General features: G+C 39.4%; 1 protein-coding gene across 4 annotated transcripts in view; it reads right to left on the bottom strand.

The window, feature by feature from the left end:
• The window catches only part of GRIN3A (glutamate ionotropic receptor NMDA type subunit 3A), a 256,842-nt gene that overhangs the window by 158,935 nt on the left and 77,894 nt on the right, over positions 1-20,013 (bottom strand). For all 4 annotated transcript variants that reach the window (XM_060199075.1, XM_007526769.3, XM_016189866.2 and 1 more), the window contains exon 2: positions 17,393-17,997. In XM_060199075.1, the coding sequence (XP_060055058.1) occupies positions 17,393-17,997 (605 nt within the window). The remainder of the gene's footprint in view (positions 1-17,392; positions 17,998-20,013) is intronic.

Below are 20,013 nucleotides of genomic sequence, written 5' to 3'. Positions count from 1 at the left end.
GTGGGGAGCCGGGGACTGGAACTGGGATCCTTACACTGATCTTCGAGCTTGGCCCCATGTGTGCTTAACCTACTGTGCTACCGCCCAGCCCCCTGATTTTAATATTTATTTGTTTATTGGGTAGAGACAGTCAGAAATCAAGAAAGAAGGAGAAGATAGAGAGGAAGAGAGACAAAGAGATGTCTGCAGTCCTGCTTCACCACTTACAAAACTTTTCCCCTGCAGGTGAGGACTGAGGGCTTAAACCTAGGTCTTTGCACATTGTAACAGGTATGCTCAACCAGGTGCATCACCATCTGGCCCCAGGATGTACTTTCTATTAAGTGAACTATATCTCCTGGACCTTATTAATTTATTTAAAATTTTTAATGATATTTATTTATTGGATAGTGACAGTCAGAAATTAAGAGGGTAGGAAGAGGTAGAGAGAGAGAGAGAGAGACAGAGAGAAACCCACAGCTTTCCCCCTATAGGTGGCGACTGGGGGTTTGAACTTGAGTCCTTGCACATTGTAACAAGTGCACTCAACCAGGTGTGCCAACACACCTGGCCCCATTCCTTTTTATAATAAATTCATTTTGCCTCCAGGGTTATCACTGGGGCTTGGTGCCTGCACTGTGAATCCACTGCTCCTGGATGCCATTTTTATTACCCTTGTTGTTGTTATTGCCGTCATTGTTGTTGGATAACACAGAGAGAAATAGAGAGGCAGGGAAGATAGAGAGGGGGAGAGAAAGACAGACACCTGCAGACCTGCTTCACCACCTATGAGGAGACTCCCCTGCAGGTGGGGAGCTTAAACCGGAATCCTTGGGCCTTTGAGCTTGGCACAGGTGTGCTTAACATGCTGAGCCACCACCCAGCTCCCTTATTCATCTATTTTTTAAAACTTTTATTTGCCCTAAAATTAACTAAAATCAGATAAAGCTCTGCCACTAAAAATACTGTTGTCAGGTTCTTACAGATTTTTAAACTTGTTACCTTTTGTTTTTTTCTTCTGTCTTACCCAGCACATAAAGTTTAAGTAACATTATGTTTTATATTTATTGTAACATTATATCTTTTTCTTCCTTTTAAACTAGTTCTACAATAACTCCATTGTTCTCATGCTTCAAATTGGCAACCTCTGATTCTCTCATTGTGCTGTTTACATGCATCACTATTCTCAGTATCTTCATCAATGCCCAGTAATGAAAGATCATGCATTTAATGCTATTTAATCTCGGTTCACTCATAAACTATATCTTCTTATTTCACTTTTTTTTTTAAAGAAAATTGTTCTCTTATCTTTGCTTCCTCCCGAGAGTTGTCTTCCATTAATCTTGTCTGTACATGTGAGTATTTATTTTGTTCTGAAAAAAACCTTAAAGTTTTCTTTTTCCCTTTGGGGATTTTCTCTGAATCATTAAAATAATCTGTATGATCATTCTCTTTGCTCTTGAAAAAAAAATGAGATGTTTCTTTATCCATGATCATCTCATCATGTTTAATATCCCCCCACCCCCTAGGAATGTGAGGCTTTTTTACCTTCCATCAAACTCTAAAATATTTTCTAATCTGTGAGAATTTATCTTGATTTTTTTTTTTTTTTTGCCTTTGCCTGATTAGGAATCTTTGGCTGTGCTATTTTTAGTGACATTCTTCCCAGTCCTTTTCCCACCGAGAGCACCTAATTAAATTGATTAATTAATTAATTAATTAATTGTGGATAGAGGTGGAGAAAGAGAGCTGGAGAGGGAGAGAAAGAAGAAAGAGATACACCTGCATCACGGCTCCACCACTTCCCTCATCAAGGTCGGGGTTGGGGGCTTGAACCTCTTGATCATTTCCTTCCTTCTTGAAGTGACTCTGGAGACACGTTAGCTATCTATAGGCCAGTTGTTATCAGCCCAGCTTTTACTCTGTAGTTGATTTCCTGGAAACAGGTCTCTGTAGAATCTGCCTCTCTTTTTTGATGAAATCAATTTGCTATCTTAGCTACAGACTTCACTTGTGGTCTAATTGGGTCAGATAATATTGTTTTGATTTGATTTTCTATATATGGAACAATTCTACCCATAAACATCAAATGTAGATGATATCTCTCTCTCTTCTTTCTTTTCTTCCTTCTTTCCTGTATTCCTCCCTCTCTCCTTCCTCCCTTCCTTCCTTCCTTCCTTTCTTTCTTCCTTCACTATTTTTCTTTTTAAGACAGAGAAAATGAGGCCGAGATAGAGAGTGAGAGGTCAAGGTGGACTATCTCACCAGTCCCCAATGCGGGAAGTGTCTGGAGCTCCATGCAAAGCGACTCTTGAACTGTCCTCTCCAACACTCCGTAACACCATAAAGAATTGGTAATTGTCAGCTGATTAACTCCAACCTGGCCTTTTTTTTAGGCTATCCTATCTCCAAAGGCATGGACTTTTACATTTGTCACACTGCAAAAGAGTCTCTAGTACATAGTCACTAAAAGTGAGCAAATCCTCCCTTTCCCACTGCTCTGCTTCCCAACCCTGTAGGCTATTAAGATGAAAGAGACTTCAGTGTTGATTCAAGCATATCCTCTCAAAGAGTCATATCTGGATCTGAGGCACAACACAGTGCCAGGCTGGAGTAAGTGCTCAGTGATGTTTGTGGATAGATGCAATTAAACACATGTCATTTGCTCAAATCATACGTGTATCTGTTAAAGAACCTTTTATCATTTGCCACAAGAATGGGGCTCAGTCACCCAGGAAGTATTTGCATTTGCAATTTAGAGACTGCCTGAAGCATTAAAATTCTAGTGCATTTTCCCTTGAATAATGAATTTTATTTCTAAAGATAGAAATTGGTCAACAGGAAACCACTCTGATGATAAGAAATCTAACAGGAATTGGAAATTGTTAAATTTCCATTTTCAGATCAGAGGGCCCTATACATTGCAATCCCTGATTTCATTGTCTTTAAAATTTTTTTTTTTATTATTTATTTTCCCTTTCATTGCCCTGGTTGATTTATTGTTGATGTTGTCATTGTTGGATAGGACAGAGAGAAATGGAGAGAGGAGGGGAAGACAGAGAGGGGGAGAGAAAGAGAGACACCTGCAGACCTGCTTCACTGTCTGTGAAGCGACTCCCCTGCAGGTGGGGAGCCGGGGCTCAAATCGGGATCCTTTTCGCTGGTCCTTGCGCTTAGCGCCACATGTGCTTGCATTACCGCCCGACCCCCTGCACTGTCTTTTTAAAACAACTTAAAATATCATCTTTTAAAGAAGTTTTCTATCAGTCAATATACAACAGCAATTTAATAACATAGTCAATATGTGTCTGTCCACAGACAGGAATCACCTGGGTCTGTGTTTTGACAATATTTGCAAAATTCAGTTATTCATAAGTAAAAGGATAGCTCTTGTCCTTCTTGATTTTTTTTCTCCCCTTAAGATGTCAAATATAGTAATCTACATGACTGTGCCATGTTTTATACATTTTGGGGGATTTTTTTTCCTGTTGGTGTGTGTCACCACATCTATTAACCAGACACGAGACTATAGCATCCTCCTCCTCTTTCTGCTCCTTCTCTTTCTCCTCTCCTCACCCCTTCTTCTATATGACACAGTTGCAAAATGGGCGCTGTTTGCTCCCACATGCTAGCTGGATCTATGTCCTATGTCATTAGCTTGCTTTCCTTTCTTCTTGCTTTTTGGTGTGAACCGTAACTTTCTTCTACAATTACGAACTCTCCATGCCCATTCCTTGGACAACTCGAGGTGACTTTATATGGTGCCCAACTTCATTCAATCTAGCTTTTTCAACCTGACTCCGGCATTTGCCCAGGTGCTGCCATCCCTCCTAGTAACCCCTTCGTATAGTTATGGCAATGGGTAATGCAGTTACCAGTCAAACATCCATCTAAAGGGTTATAGTGTTTAGAGAATGAAATGGTTCCTAGAGATGACTTTGGAATTCAGAACAGAGATACTGTATTGCCACCTATAGTTTCACACTTAAAAAAAAAAATTCTGGGTGTTGGGCGGTGGCACAGTGGGTTAAGCACACGTGGTGCAAAGCAAGGACCGGCGTAAGGATCCCAGTTTGAGCACACCCTCTCCAGCATTTGCTGCTGTTACCTTTTCTGATTTATGACATTCTCACAGGAGTGAAGTGGTATCTCATTGTTGTCTTTATTTGCATTTCTCTGACATTCAAAGACTTGGAGCATTTTTTCATGTGTTTCTCAGCCTTTTGGATCTCTTCTGTGGTGAATATTCTGTCTATGTCCTCCCCCCATTTTTGGATTTGGTTATTTGTTTTCTTGTTGTTGAGTTTGGCAAGCTCTTTATATATTTTGGTTATTAGCTTCTTGTCTGATGTATGGCATGTAAAGATCTTCTCCCATTCTGTGAGGGGTCTCTTGGTTTGGGTAGTAGTTTCTTTTGCTGTGCAGATGCTTTTTAATTTGATGTAGTCCCGTAGGTTCATAGGTTTATGCTTGCCTTAGTCTTCTTTGTAATTGGATTCATTTCATTGAAGATGTCTTTAAAATTTATGTGGAAAAGAGTTCTACCAATATTTTCCTCTAAGTATCTGATAGTTTGTGGTCTAACATCCATGTCCTTGATCCACTTGGAATTTACTTTTGTATTTGGTGAAATACAGTGATTCAGTTTCATTCTTCTGCATGTTTCAACCCATTTTTTCCCAACATTTGTTGAAGAGACTTTGCTTTCCCCATTTAATAGCCTGCGCACCTTTGTCAAAGATTAGATGTCCATAGGTGTGGGGGCTCACGTCTGGGCTCTCAATTATATTCCACTGGTCACTGTGTCTATTCATGTTCCAGTACCAAGCAGTTTTGATAACAATGGCCCTAAAATACAATTTGAGATCTGGGAGTGTGATGCCTCCAGTTCTGTTCTTTCTTTTCAAGATTGTTTTGGCAATTCTAGGTCTTTTCTGGTTCCAGATAAACATTGGTAGCATTTGTTCTATTCTCCTAAAAAATGTGGTTGGAATCTTGATGGGGATAGCATTAAATTTGTATATGTTTCTGGGTAGTATATTCATTTTGAATCATCATAAATTCTTCCAACCCACAAACATGGATAATGTTTCCACTTGTTTGTGTCTTTTTTATTTCCTTGAGTAGTGACTCATAATTTTCAGTATACAAATCTTTCACTGCTTTGGTTAGGTTTGTTCCTAGATACTTTATTATTTTTGTTGCTATAGTAAAAGGAATTGATTTCTGGATTTCCACTTCTTCTAACTTAGTGTTTGCATAGTGGAATGCCACTGACTTTTGAATGTTAATTTTGCAGCCTGACACCTTACTGTATTGCCTGATGATTTCCAAAATCATCATTGCTGGATTCCTTAGGTTTTCCAATGTATACTATCATGTCATCTGCAAATAGGGAGAGTTTGACTTCTTCTCTTCCAATCTGTATCCCTTTAATCCCTTGCTCCTGCCTGATTGCTAGGGCAAGAACTTCCAACACTATACTGAATAGTAATGGTGACAGTGGGCAGCCCTGACTAGTACCTGATCTGAGAGGAAATACTTCCAGTTTTTCATCATTAAGTATGATGTTGGCTGTAGGTTTGCTATATATAAACTCCACTATCTTGAGGAATTTTCCATCTATTCCCATTTTTTGTAGTGTTTTGATCATAAAGGGATGTTGGATTTTGTCAAAGGCTTTCTCTGCATCTATTGATATGACCATGTGGTTTTTGGTCTTGCTTTTGTTGATGTGGTGGACGTTGATTGATTTACGTATATTAAACCAACCTTGCATCCCTGAGATAAACCCTACTTGGTCATGATGGACAATCCTTTTAATATATTGCTCTAACCAGTTGGCTAGAATTTTGTTCAATATTTTAGCATCTATGTTCATCAGAGATATTGGTCTGCTGTAGTTTTATTTATTTCTTTTGGTTGTGTCCCTGTCTGCTTTTGGTATCAAAGTGATGTTGGCTTCATACCACGTGCAGAACGGCTTGGACTCCTCCATCAGCGTGCAGGGCTCGGTTTTGTAATGTTTCGTTCTCTGTTTTGGTTTGTTGTTTTTTGTTTTGTTTGTTTTTCCAGAAAATTTTTCTCCAGTGTCATTTAGTTGGGGAGAGGCTACTGTCCAGAAAACGAGAGCATACTTTGTCGCAGCTTGCCTTCCCTCGCAGGTGTGTGTTTTGCTTTTTTTTTCTTCTTCTTCTTCTTCCCTTCTCCTCCCCTGCCCCCTTCTCTTCTCGGCTTCTGTGCCTCTGCCCCTTTGGAAATTTTAACAGTTAATTTGAATGTTGCTAAAAGGACATTTTTTGTAGGGTCGAGTTATTTCTCTATGAGTTGATGTGAAACTGTAAATGGAAACCTTTCCCTCCAGTATAAATAACAGTGCCATCTCTGTACAGATCTGTGTGTCCAGCCCCCGTGCCGTGCCCTGGAAGGGCGCCCCGCTCCCACTCCCCTCCCCTCCCCCTGCTGTCAGTAGACTCCAGCAGGCCAGCTTGCCTGGGACAGTCGCTTTGTTGCTCAATGTTGGGCTTGTGCAGGGAGTGGGTGTCCCAGTAGTCTCAATGTTAGATAGTTTTCCCACCACACATCTGTGCATTTTCTCTTTAGGTGACTGAATGTTAAAAAAAAACAAAAAAAAAACCAACCCCGTGTGCATAGTTACCTTCGATTATCCTCGATTTTGATGAACTGTTGATGCAAATTGCTCTGTGACCCCAGTATATATCTTACCTGTACTGACCAAACCTAAATAAAGATTTTTATTGTAAAAAAAAACAAAAAAGCTGGAAGGGAGTATTCCAGTGTCTTCAATCTTCTGGAAGACTTTTAAAAGTAGAGGTATTAGTTCTTATTTGAAAGTTTTATATAATTCATTTGTAAAACCAGAACTTTTATTCTTGGGAAGGTCTTTGATAACTGTTTCACTTTCATTAGCTGTGATGGGCTTATTCATGTTATCTAGTTCTTCTTTTTTTTTATATTTTATTTTATTTATTTATTCCCTTTTGTTGCCCTTGTTTTATTGTTGTAGTTATTATTGTTGTTGTCATCGTTGTTGGATAGGACAGAGAGAAATGGAGAGAGGAGGGGAAGACAGAGAGGAGGAGAGAAAGATAGACACCTGCAGACCTGCTTCACCGCCTGTGAAGCGACTCCCCTGCAGGTGGGGAGCTGGGGTTCAAACAGGGATCCTTATGCCGGTCCTTGTGCTTTGCGCCACCTGCGCTTAACCCGCTGTGCTACAGCCCAACTCCCATTATCTAGTTCTTCTTTACTTAATTTTGAAAGTTCGTATGTATCTAGGAGATCATCCATTTCTTCCAGGTTTTTTAGCTTGGTAGCATATAGTTGTTCATAGAAGTCTCACATGATATGTTGAATTTCTGTGCTGTCTGCTGTGATATCTCTTCTTTCATTTATGATCTGATTTACTTGGGTCTTCTCCCTTTTTTGTTTTGTAAGTCTGGCTAAAGGTTTGTCAATTTTGTTCACTCTTTTGAAGAACCAACATTTACTTTCACTGATTTTTTGTATGGTTTTCTTATTTTCAATGTTATTTATTTCTGCCCTAACTTTAGTGATTTCTGTCCTTCTGGTTGCTTTAGGGTTCCTTTGTTCTTCTTCTTCTAGGTCTTTAAGATGTGCAATCAGGCTGTTTATCTGTGCTTTTTCTTGTTTCCTGATGTGTGCCTATATGGCTATTAACTTCCCTCTCAGTACTGCCTTAGCTGTGTCCCAAATATTTTGATTGCTTGTGTCTTCATTTTCACTGGAATCTCGAAACATTGTGATTTCTTCCTTTATTTCCTCTTTGACCCAGTAATTGTTAAGGAGTGTACTGTTGAGCTTCCACATTTTGGGACTATTACTAATCTTTTGTTAATTGTGAAGTGTTAGTTTAAATCCATTGTGGTCTGAGAAGATGGTTGGGATGATTTCAATGCTTCTGAATTTGCTGATGCTGTCTTTGTTGCCTAACATATGTTCTGTCCTTGAGAATGACCCATGTGAACTTGAGTACAATGTGTATTCCAGTTTCTTAGGATGAATGACTCTGAAAATGTCCAATTGTTCTAGTTTATCTATCTCCTCACTTAGCTCCCTCATGCCATTTATTTTCTGTCAAGTTGAGAGAGTAGGGTGTTGACGTCTCCTAATATGACTATGCTGCTGTTGTATATTGCTGTAGCTCTTTCAGAAGATGTTTGATGTATTTAGATGGCTTCTCATTGGGTGCATAGATGTTACTAATTGTTAAGTCCTCTTGATTGACTGATCCACTGAGCATTAAACAGTGTTCATTACTATCTTTTAAAATTTTATTTATTTTAAAGTCTATTATGTTAGATATGAGAATAGCTGTTCCTGCCCTTTTCTGTGGGCCATTGGCCTGTATGATAGTTTTCCATCCTTTCACTTTGCGTCTGTGTTTGTCTTGTTGAGTTAGGTGAATTTCTTGTAGACAGCGTATTTTGGGTTGTTTTTCTGATCCATCTTCCTACTCTGTGCCTTTTAATAGGTGAATTCAGGCCATTGACATTTACTGATATCAAAGATTGAAGATATTTTAACGCCATTCTTGTAGAGTTTTAGAACTGCCCCTGTGGCTACAGACAGACTATGACCCACATAGTCAACAACTGCCACCTCTCCAAATTCAAAGGAGGTCTCGAAACTTTACATCAGGCTCAACCTGACGCTGTTGACTGGCTACGGAAGAAGGGCAAACGCTAGAAGAAGAAGAGTGTTCTGATATATGGCCTATTTATGGTGGTCTGACTTTTTATAGAACTTCCAGAACTTCTTTCAGGGCAGGCTTGGTGATAGTCGATTCTTTCAACTGTTGCTTGTCTGAGAAGGTTTTTATACCTCCATTTAGTCTGAATGACAGTCTAGCAGGATACAGTAGTCTTGGTTAAAAGCCTTTCTCATTAAGCACTCAATAGATATCTTGCCATTCTCTTCTGGCCTGCATTGTCTGTGTAGAGAAGTCTGCTGCTAATCTTATGGGTTTTCCTCTGTAGGAGATTCTTTGTTTTTTTCTTGCAGCCTTCAGGATCCTTTCTTTATCCTTATTCCTTTCCATTTTCAATATGATGTGTCTTGGTGTCTTTAAGTCTGGGTTAATTCTGTTTGGGACCCTCTGGGCTTCTTGAATCTTTATGTCTTTGATGTTGTCTAGACTAGAGAAGTTTTCAACTATTATGTCCTGATTAATGCTTTCTTCCCCTCCCTCTCTTTTATCCTCTGGTAAGCCAATAATGTGTATATTATTTATTTTGAAGTCATCCCATAGGCCTCTGGTGTTGTTTTCAGTATCTATTATTCTCTTTTTAAGATCTCTTACTTATTTTTTAGTTGTTTCTAATTCATCCTCAATCTTGCTAATTCTGTCTTCAGCTTCATTGATTCTATTCTCTCTCCTCTACTGTTTTCTGGATTTCACCTATTTTGTTACTCTGTTTTAGCTTGTTCAGCTAGATGTGTTCTCACATCAGCTATTTCAGCTTTCAGCTCTCTAATAACCTTGAGTTTAATTAGTATTATCTTCTAGAGTCTCATTTGTTGTTTCTGCATTTCTGATGGCAATTCTTTCAAACTCTTTACTCACTCCTGTGATTATTTCCTTAAGTAGTATTTGAATGTTGATCTCATTATTTTGTGCTTCATCCTTTGGGGGGCTTTTAGCTGGACTCTTCTCCTGGTTCATTTCTCTAATATTTCTTTTTGTTGGTCTAACCATTTTACATATTATGTTATGAGGTCCCTCTCTCAGTACTTTTCAAATTACTGATTACTCTTGCCTGGATTGATTTGTGTCTAAGTAAGGTAATTAAAGGGTTCACAGTTGTGGAAATTGGCAGTTTTTTCAATAGTATTTTAATCCTTGAGTTGGAGCTCAGTGGCTTAAAAGCCTCTTTTGTGCTTTTTATTCCCTGCAGGCTATGGGAACCTGAGGTTTTTTAAACTAGAAATAGGCTTTTTAGCTTAATCACTGACTCCTGACCAAGAGATAAAGCAGGGTGTGGCTGAGATAATCCAGTGGTTATGCAAAGAGACTTTCACAGCCCCACCAGTATGCCACTGAGGTATTGATCTTCTCCTGAGTTTCTTGGTTAGTTCTCTGTCCCCTGGTGTCAGCACAGGGCCTCCCCACCACTACTCCAGATTCTGAGGGCAATAGAAATAGATACTCACAGTTGCATTTGGTGAGTCTCAGGGGAGTCCTCTCCTCCCTTCAGCCATCTTTTTGTCGGTGAAACACACTGGATGTGGTGTCTCAACTGGTAAACTGCTGGATTGTTACCAGCCACTTAATCTCTCCCTAGGCTCCTGTCTGTCCACCAGCCACACATGTCTGCACTCACTGGTGATTTGGTGGGTTCCTGAAGTCGTTCTAGTCCTGACTTGTTTCAGTCCCAAGTGTTCTTCTTTGGTATTCCTCTCATCTGCTATATTCTTGCCTTTAGGATCTTGATTATTAAATTGTTCTGCTTCATATTATAATGCTTTTCAGCCACCAAGTTGCAGATGCTACCATTATGCCAACCTGACTTGGGCAGATGATTCTCACCCATGTTTCCTAGAACCACACCTCCCGGCGCCCTATCCCAATAGGGAAAGAAAGAAGCAAGCTGATGGTATAGATCAACTTATCCTCATCCATGTCCAGTGGAGAAGCAATTACATAAGCCAGACATTTCACCTTCTGTACCCCCAATATGGATCATTGGTCCATACTGCCAGAGAGATAAAGAATAGGGAAGCTTCCAATGGATGGGGATGGGATACAGAACTCTGGTGGTGGGAATCACATGGAATTATATATACCCTTCCTATCCCACAATCCTGTTAATCACTTTAAATCACTAATAATAATAAAAGAAGAAAAGGATAAGTCCTAATTTTAGTAAGTTTCAACAAATATTGGTGAATGAATAAATGACTTAACCACAGCATACTTGCTATAGAATTGAAAATGCAAGTGATACACACATCAGAGAATCAGGATTCTACAGTTGGTTTAAAAGCCTGACTATTAGGACTATGATTAATTATCAAAATATTATGATACATTGTAGACTAAGGGGAATCAGGTGTCTATCAGTGTCTAGACTCTTGGTATTCTAAAGCCTGGTTGCCTTACCAGGTTCTGAGGAACTCAAGGAGCTCTTTCTCCAGGAACAACAGATTCATCAACATCCAGGGCTTTCAACATAGGCAAATTTTAATCCAGAAATGGCAGGTAAGTTTTCAAACTTCTACTCATTTTCTCCAGAGTCTGGTGTTCATAATATGTTAAGCAAGTAAATATTTGCAAAACTAAAATCAGTTTTGAGAAATAAAGACAATTCTTATCCTGTTGATTTAAAAAAAATACTCTCATGGCTTTTATGCTGTATTACTCAATTTGATTAATTTGTTACAGAATTATGATTTAATCAATAAGCCATGGCTAATGTTCCACCATTCCACAGGCATTCACTTTGTGACAAAAAAATTAAACTCCTTTGCCTGGCATCAAAGCCTGCTATAACATGCTCTCCAATGAATTCTTTTCCAGAATAATGCCATATTCTCTTTATACTCAGTCTATGTTCCCACTGTAATTCTCTTTTAGTTCTTGGTGAATTTTTTACATGTCATTCCTACAGTTGAAATTGTTCTTTCTGTAGGAGACCATTCTTAGTCATTTGTTAAGATCCAATTCCATGTTTCTCACTCAACACCAAGTCTCTAAAAGAGTTCGTCACTCCCTCTTCTGTGTACCTAATTATGTCTCTAATTTTATGAATCACATAGTCCATTGTTTTATAACTATTTTTCTTATTGTTGGTCTGTGTGCTAGACTGTGAGCTCCATCATTGCAGAATGCAAGTCTTCATTTTGTCTGACTTACCCTACTGAACAAATAGTCGTTGGCTGAACAGACATATTTAAAAAATATATTGTGAACAATTACAGAAGCCAGACCTTCCACCCTCTGCACCTCATAATGACCCTGGGTCCATGCCCCCAGAGGGATAAAGAATAGGGAAGTTTTCAAGGTAGGGAATGGGATATGGAACTCTGGTGATGGAAACTATGAGGAATTGCACCCCTCTTATCCTATGGTCTTGTCGATATTTTGTAGTTTATAAATAAACTGAATAACAATAACAAAGAAAGAAAACTATTTTTGTATTTATTAGTGGATAGAGACAGAGAGAAATTGAGAAGGGAGGGGAGATAGAGAGGGAGAGAGACAGAGAGACATCTGCAGCCCTGCTTCACTACTTATGAAGCTTTCCCAAACTTATAGGTAGGGACTGGGGGCTTGAACCTGGGTCCTTGTGCATTGTAATGTGTGCACTTAACCAGGTGTGCCACCACCTGGCCCCCAGAAAGACACCTTTGCATATGTATTTGTGGAGTCATTGCCAAGTGACATAGAAAACATAATTGCATAAATAACAAGTATTTAATTTAAAGAAACCTTACAAGTAAATTGTTAAAGAGCAGGCTGTGAGCATGATCCTAGTGATTTTGTCTTTTATTTAGTTACGATAGACATTTGCACTGGCATTTTTATTTATTTATTTATTTATTTATTTATTTATTTATTTATTATTTATCCCTTTTTGTTGCCCTTATTGTTTTATTGTTGTAGTTACAATTGATGTCGTTGTTGTTGGATAGGACAGAGAGAACTGGAGAGAGGAGAGGAAGACAGACAGGGGGAGAGAAAGACAGACACCTGTAGACCTGCTTCACCGCCTGTGAAGCGACTCCCCTGCAGGTGGGGAGCTGGGGGCTCAAACTGGGATTCTTAGGCGGGTCCTTGCGCTTTGTGCCACAAGCACTTAACTCGCTGCGCTACCACCCGACTCCCTGCATTTTTTTTTTTTTTACCTGTAATTATACCTATGTAGTCTGCCACAAGAAATGATTTTTCTAGACTCCAAGCCCGAGCTGAAAAGTCATGTTTTTGGTGATTTCATTAACATTTTAAAATGTTAACTATTCTGTCAGCCCCAGCTGAAAATGACTGTGTGAGAAATGAAAGCTTGCATATCTCTGACACTCTATTCATGGCTCATTATCCTTACGACTTTCATTCCGCAGTGAGGAAGTGGGGTCAGCCTCACAAGATTTAGCGACAATTAAGAAAATTACTATATGCAGATGTGACTTATGGACTGAGAAGAACGAACGTTCTAAAAGACTATATTCAACAAAATAAATAAGTACGATGAAAAATGCACAGATGTTTTATGGCTTAAAGCAGCTTTTCAGTTATTCATTACAAAGACTCCTTCCAGGGTTTTGCTCACTTGCCTTGACCCCTTCCACAACACTTTGAAACTTTCTCTTTGACTGTATCCCCTGGAGGCGGGGGGGGGGGGGGGGGGGGGGGGGGGATGGGAGGTGGTGGTTAAGAAGTCCTACGGGCATTTCCAGCAGTTCTTTGAATTCATTCTCAAACACTTCTCCTGAAGATGAAAATGCTGTCACTGACCCTTGATACATTGTGGGTTATTGCTGTGCTCCTATTTCTTACTCTTCTTTTATGACTTGACTTAAAAAGTTTGTGGAATAAATGTGGTAACATCCATCCACAAGGGCAGAGACTATCTGCGAAACACACACACACACAGAAATATGTCAAAAATAAACTTGATATTAAGTATCTAGATAAGTGAAAAAAGTTTTAAAGCCTTTGTTATTTTCATTCCCCCCCCCCTTTTTTTTCTGATACAGATGGAAATAGGACCACAGGGATAGTACAATGGTTTACAAGGCACAAAGAAATAAAGAGGAAAACAGAGGGAGAGAAAGAGAGACATCTGCAGCACTGCCATACCACTTGTGAAGCTTCTCTCTGTAGGTGGGGAACAGGGCTTTGAACCTGGGTCCTCGCACATGGGGATTTGTGTGTTCTATCAGGTGCACCATCACCCAGCCCCAAAGCCTTTGTTGTTATAAAATAAAAAATAAAAATATGACAAGACCATAGAATAAGAGGGGCAAAATTCCACACAATTCCCACCACCAGAGTTCCATATCCCATCCACTCTACTGTAAGCTTCCCTCTTCTCATCCCTCTGGGAGCATGGACCCAGGGTCAGTCTGGGGTGTAGACGGTGGGAGTTCTGGCTTCTGTAATTGCTTCTCCACTGGACATGGATGTTGGCAGATGGGTCCATACCCCCAGCCCGTTTCTATCTTTCCCTAGTGGGACAGGGCTCTGGAAATGTGGGGTTTCAGGGTACATCAGTGAGGTCTCCTGCTTTGTTTTTAATTTAGACAACATTTTATTTATCAATACTTGCTTTCCATTTGTTCCTCTTCCTTCTTCCCTCCCTCCCTCCCTTCCTTCCTACCTTCTTCCCTACCTTCCTTCTTTCCTTGTATATATATATATATTTTTTTTTACTACAAGTGTTCTTGCTGGGGCTTGGTATCGATGTCACAAATCACTGTTCTCTCTGGGCAATTTGATTTTCTTTGACAGGAGAGAAATTGAGAGGAGAAAGGGAAGATAGAGTGGGAGAATGAGACAGAAACCTGTTGACTTGCTTGTGGTGATCTGTACACTTAATGGGGTGTGCCACTGTCCAGCCCTCCCTGCTCTCCCTTTTTTTTTTTTCTATAGCAAAAGAAACAAAGGATAAAAATATAAAGTTTCCTTTCCTTTTTTTCTATGTCAATTTCAGTTAATGTCTGCTAAGTGCCAGCTACATACTAGGTATTAAACTAGACTGAATAATAGTGCTTGTACTTAATAGAATTTATATTTTCACACCGATGTAAGACACACAGACAATGATGGAACGTGCTTGGAAATATCGTGAAATTTCATGTACAAAATGCCATGGGATCTTTGTCGAAGGAGGCACATAACTTTAATATAAATTAAATCTTGAGGAGCCAAGATCAATTTAATCTTGATAAAATGAACCACTAAAAACACATACAACCCAAGTCAACAAAAGTCCCCCTGTAGTTTCTAACCATTTAAAGATTCAAACAGAATCATTTTTCTTGTGCACTCTAGTTGACATGAGACAGGAAGATGCTGAATAACTAAATGCAGTTTTCATAACGTTTTCTTCTCGTTGGCTGTTTATGATTGTTCTTCCAAAATAATGACTCCTCAAAATTACCAGTAAAGGTTTTGCTTCTATTTTTGTTATGAAAGAGAATTTTTTTCCTTCGATAAAATCCTGAGCCTCAATTATATGCTAGTTCGTAAACAGTAGATTAATTCTCAGTAGAGACTCTAAAATAAAATCTGTATAGGCTTTAAACTTCTAGAACGTAAAAATACATTGTGGGAAAAGAGAAATTGCAGAAGATAGTAGAATGCTAATGTTATTATCAGTAGAAGCCTAATGACTCTTGGATGATTTTATTAATGATGTTCTTCAGGAGAGTAGGCGGTGCTTCATTCTAAATTGGTGTATATTTACATACTGTCTTGTATATGGTAGGTGGTTAATTCAAATGTATAAAAAGTAAATGCTTAAGAGTTGCTGATCTTTCATCAATGGTGCATGTCATTTTAAAAGCAAAGACACCATGAGACAGTCCTGTGCTTATCAATACAGCCAGGTGCATCCATTCTAAGAAGACTGTCTAAAATTGGAGCCCAGCATGGAGCTAAGCCTGTGTCTCTGAAACAGCAATGCTTCTCTGACTTGGTCTCTCTGACCATAGATGATTCTTTCCAGAAAAAGAAAATCTAGGTCACTGTAAAATATCCTTTAAGATTTTTCCTTTTTCCAAGGACACTATGAAAACTATTCTATCTAATGTGTTATTCTTTAATTTAATAGATTGCTTTCATGTTAGTTTTTGAAAGGTACCTATTGAAACACATACACTCACTTTCTATTATGGAACTCTTTCATCTATCATCTGTTTCTTTCTCTCTCTCTCTCTCCTCCATGAATAGTAGGGTTGACACTGATACTAATTTTAAAGGACTATTCATATATCAATATGGATTGCATGGAATATCCACAGGATATAGATTCAGACATAAGACTCAGGAAAGTTAAATCATTTGACCAATAAATTCAAGTAGTATCAGAGTTAAAACTGAAACCCAGAAAGCCTGACCCTAGAGTGTGTGCCTTTGCCCATTATTTGAGAGTGTTGAGAACACTGACACCTGAGAGGAGAGAGAAAAATCTCGTTCCTATTTGATTCGCCATCCTCTAAGCAGATTTAGAGAGATCTGATCTAGTATGTTGATATGGGGAAAGTGGGCAAGGATAGAAGTGTTTCTTGTTCATCTAGTATGAGTCAAGCTGTGTTAAGTGTCCTTTCTCTCTCCCTCCCAAACCAACCTCCCTCCCTCCCACCTTTTCTCTTTATTTCTTTCTTTCTTAGTTTCCTGCTGTGGTAGAGACTTGATCATGTAAAATTCACTGCTCCCACCATCTTTTTTGTCTTTTAATTTCAGATGGACAGAAAGGGGGAGAAAGACAGAGAGATAAGAGACACCACAGCACTGTTCTTAAGAGTTCCCCCTAGTGTTCTGTATGGTGAGCTCAAGTGATATTGGGGACAAAACGGGGTCCTCAGGGGTCCTCACACATGGTAAAATGTGTGTTGTAGTGGGTGAGTGATCTCCTGGACAGAGAGGTACTTTTCATATAGAATTTCATGGTATCCTTTTTTTTTTTTTTTTTTTCCTCCTGGAATATCACTGGGGCTCGGTATCAGCACTACGAATCCACTGCTCCTGGAGGCTATTTTTCCCATTTTGTTGCCCTTGCTGTTGCCCTTGTTTTGGTTGTTATTGTTGTTCTGTGTTGTTGTTGTTATTGTTAGACAGGACGGAGAGAAATGGAGAGAGGTGGGGAAGACAGAAAGGAAGAGAGAAAGATAGACACCTGCAGACCTGCTTCACCTCTTGTGAAGTGACACCCCCCTGCCCCCCCCCCCCCCGTGGGTGGGGAGCCGGGGGCTCAAACCGGGATCCTTGAACTGTTCCTTGCGCTTTGAGCCATGTGCACTTAACCCATTGTGCTACTGCCAAGCCCTTTGGTCTCCTTAATCTATCAAGCTGTTCAATAGGATAGTAGTTTACTAATCAGAAAGTAATTATTAGTTTACTAATTAGAAAACCAAGGCTCACTGCATTTAAATAAACAATCTCAACTACATAGTTAGGAAAGGATTCAGCCAGAGTTTGAAAGCAGGACCGAGCGTGGATTATCTACTTTGCCTTTTACAGTTCTCCGGATTAAATTGCAGGTGACAGATCAAGACATACTAGTCTTAATGCAACCAGAAACTTCTCCCCCCCTCCCCAACTATTCTTAAGAGTTTAAATGTACCCAGAGTCAAAATTCCAGCAAAGGCACTATTTCACTTCCTGTCAGAGTTCTACACATATGGGCATAAGCCAGGGCTTGTGTCCTACCTTGATAAATACTGTCCTGAAGTGAGATTTGTAATCTCCACATCCATGCAGTTCATCGTGCTGGGAATGAGAGCAAGTTCTGGCTGTATCATGGTGGCTGTGGCGACAGCTCTTGCGACAAGTTCCATGGCATCTTGTACGTAGTACTCAAAGACAGACTGTGTCGTTTTCCCATGGGCAATGAGTCCTAAGGGCAGACCCTCCGTCCTCAGTTCCTCTACATTCTGGGAATCCCCCAATACCCAATGAAGCTCAGGAGGAACTCCTCCAAACTGAGTGGTAATTTCAAAAACCCGCCGGATACTTTCCATGTTGCAGCTGAACAGGACCACTGTGGAAGTACTGTTCTTAATGTTCTCCAGCTGGACCTGGAGAAAGCGCAAGAGCTCGTCCGTGGAAGAGAGGTTGGCGGTGATGTTGATGATTGAACCAAGCTGGAACTTGGAGTTATTCTGGGTGAGGAGGAGGAAGTCGCTGACGTTCCCGTCCTCCCGACACAGCAGCAAGCTAAAATTGTACCAGTTGTTCATAGTCAGAATGGAGACAGTCACATCAGCATCAGAACTTAAGGAATTTTCTAAACTCAGTTGTAGGTGAAGGGGATTCTGTATTTAAAGATATGAAAAAGAAGAATTAGAAAGGATTGGCCAAAGATTAGAAGACATAGGATACTTTTTGTTTTCTTATGAGATTTAGCCTTTTATCCCCTCCCCCCAAGATTTTTTTTTACCCCAAAGTCTCAGGTATAAAATTCCTATGATTTAGAAAACTCTTTCCTGTCTAAGAAAATTATCGGTTCCTTACAACTGGCTTTCTTATAATTTAATCTAAGAGAACCATGAAGGCAGGTGACACTGAGTATAAATGTCAGAAGCCACTATACATTTGGCCTTAAACTTTTATCAGATTTTTCTATTTCTTTTACCTAATTATAATTATATAAACCATATTAGACAATAACACCGATTGCTGTTATTATTTGTTAAAGTTCTCTCTTAGGTGAAATAAAGAAAATATATCACCGTCAAAACTAACCAGCAGAACTTTGCAAACCACTATGAAATCACTAAAAAAAACACATAACACACACACACACACACACACACACCCCAAAACGAATAGCAGAGAAATCTTCGACTATTACAGGCACTCGTATAAGGATTAGATAGAACATGACTGTACCACACTTTCTAGTCTTTTGAGGAAGGCACTTCAGATATATGTGGTAACATAGTCTGAATGCTCATGCTCTCTCCAGATTCATACATTTAAATCCTAATGCTAAATGTGACAGTACAAAGAGGTGGGGACAATCTGGGGGTTAAATCAAATGGGTGAAACTTTATAAAGTGGCCCATGAGAAGCCCCTTTTCTCTTCTGCTATCCAGGCTTAGGAAGAAGTTGAGAAGTGGTGTGGAGACAGTCTTCTTCCAACATACAGACACTCTACTCTAGGATTTTCAGCTTTAGAACCATGTGAAATAGATGTCTGGGGGCTGGGCAGTGGCATACTGGGTTAAGCACACACACTACAGTGTGCAAGGACCCTGGTTTGAGCCCCCAGTCTCCACCTTCGGGGGGACAGCTTCACAAATGGTGACATAGGACTGCAGGTATCTCTCTGCCTCTCCCTCTTCTTCCTCCCTCCACTCTCTCAATTTCTCTCTGTCTCTGTCAAATTAAATTAATAAAGTTTTAAAAAAATAAAAATCACAAAAAAAGAATACATTTTTGTTGTTTACAAGTTAACCAGTTTGGGATTTTTGTTTCTTTTGTTGTAACATTCCAAAACCGACTTTGAGATATAGAATAATGACCAATATGTAAAGTCATATACTCTGCTTTTTGAAAGTTTAGATGAGGTCACTTTCCTCTTACGAGAGTACACACCGGAAATTGCTCTTACTAAGAAGACATTTGAAGAGGATTTTTGCTTTTTTGCAACAAATGGGGAAAAGCGAAAAGTGTTGAGCATTTGTTTTGCAGCAGCCCAAGTAGTGAGAAAAGCACTGCTAAGTCCCTGGCCCAGAACTGCTTCACCCAGACTGTGTATCCATACATAATTCCTTCTGAGCGCATTCGCTATTTTGTGTCATTTAATATAGTTTTATAGGTTACTGGAAGGACTGGGGATGTGTAAATGTTTTTATACAAATTAATGATAATAGGTTTTCTCTCTTTTTTTTAATATATGCTATTTTGGCTTACAAACGATTTCATGGTATCAGCATACTGTCAGGTATGCAGTGTATCTGGATACAGAAACAAAGTGCACAGGTTAATACTTAAAGGTAGATTACGCTTCTGTATCTTTTGAGTTTCTGTTCTTGATGTGAACTGTGGCACTAAGACACATATAATTTTCATCATTTGGCTCATTTACTTATAAAATTCACTTTTTTTTCACTCATTGAAGAAAGACTTTCTTATTTGAAAAGTCACAAATTATAGAACTGGGGAGATAGCATAATGATTGTGCAAAAAGACTTTCATGGCCATGGCATCAAAGGTCCCAGGGTTCAATCTTCAGCACCTCCAGAAGCCAGAGCTGAGCAGGGCCAGGTTAAAAAAAGAGTATAAAAAAGTTGCAAATTAATATTCATATAGGTGAAGTAGAAATT

The sequence above is a fragment of the Erinaceus europaeus genome, chromosome 10 (assembly GCF_950295315.1).
Source record: "Erinaceus europaeus chromosome 10, mEriEur2.1, whole genome shotgun sequence".
Classification (NCBI taxonomy): domain Eukaryota; kingdom Metazoa; phylum Chordata; class Mammalia; order Eulipotyphla; family Erinaceidae; genus Erinaceus; species Erinaceus europaeus.
The sequence above is the reverse complement of the archived record's forward strand: the minus strand, read 5'-3'. Positions and strand labels throughout refer to the sequence as shown.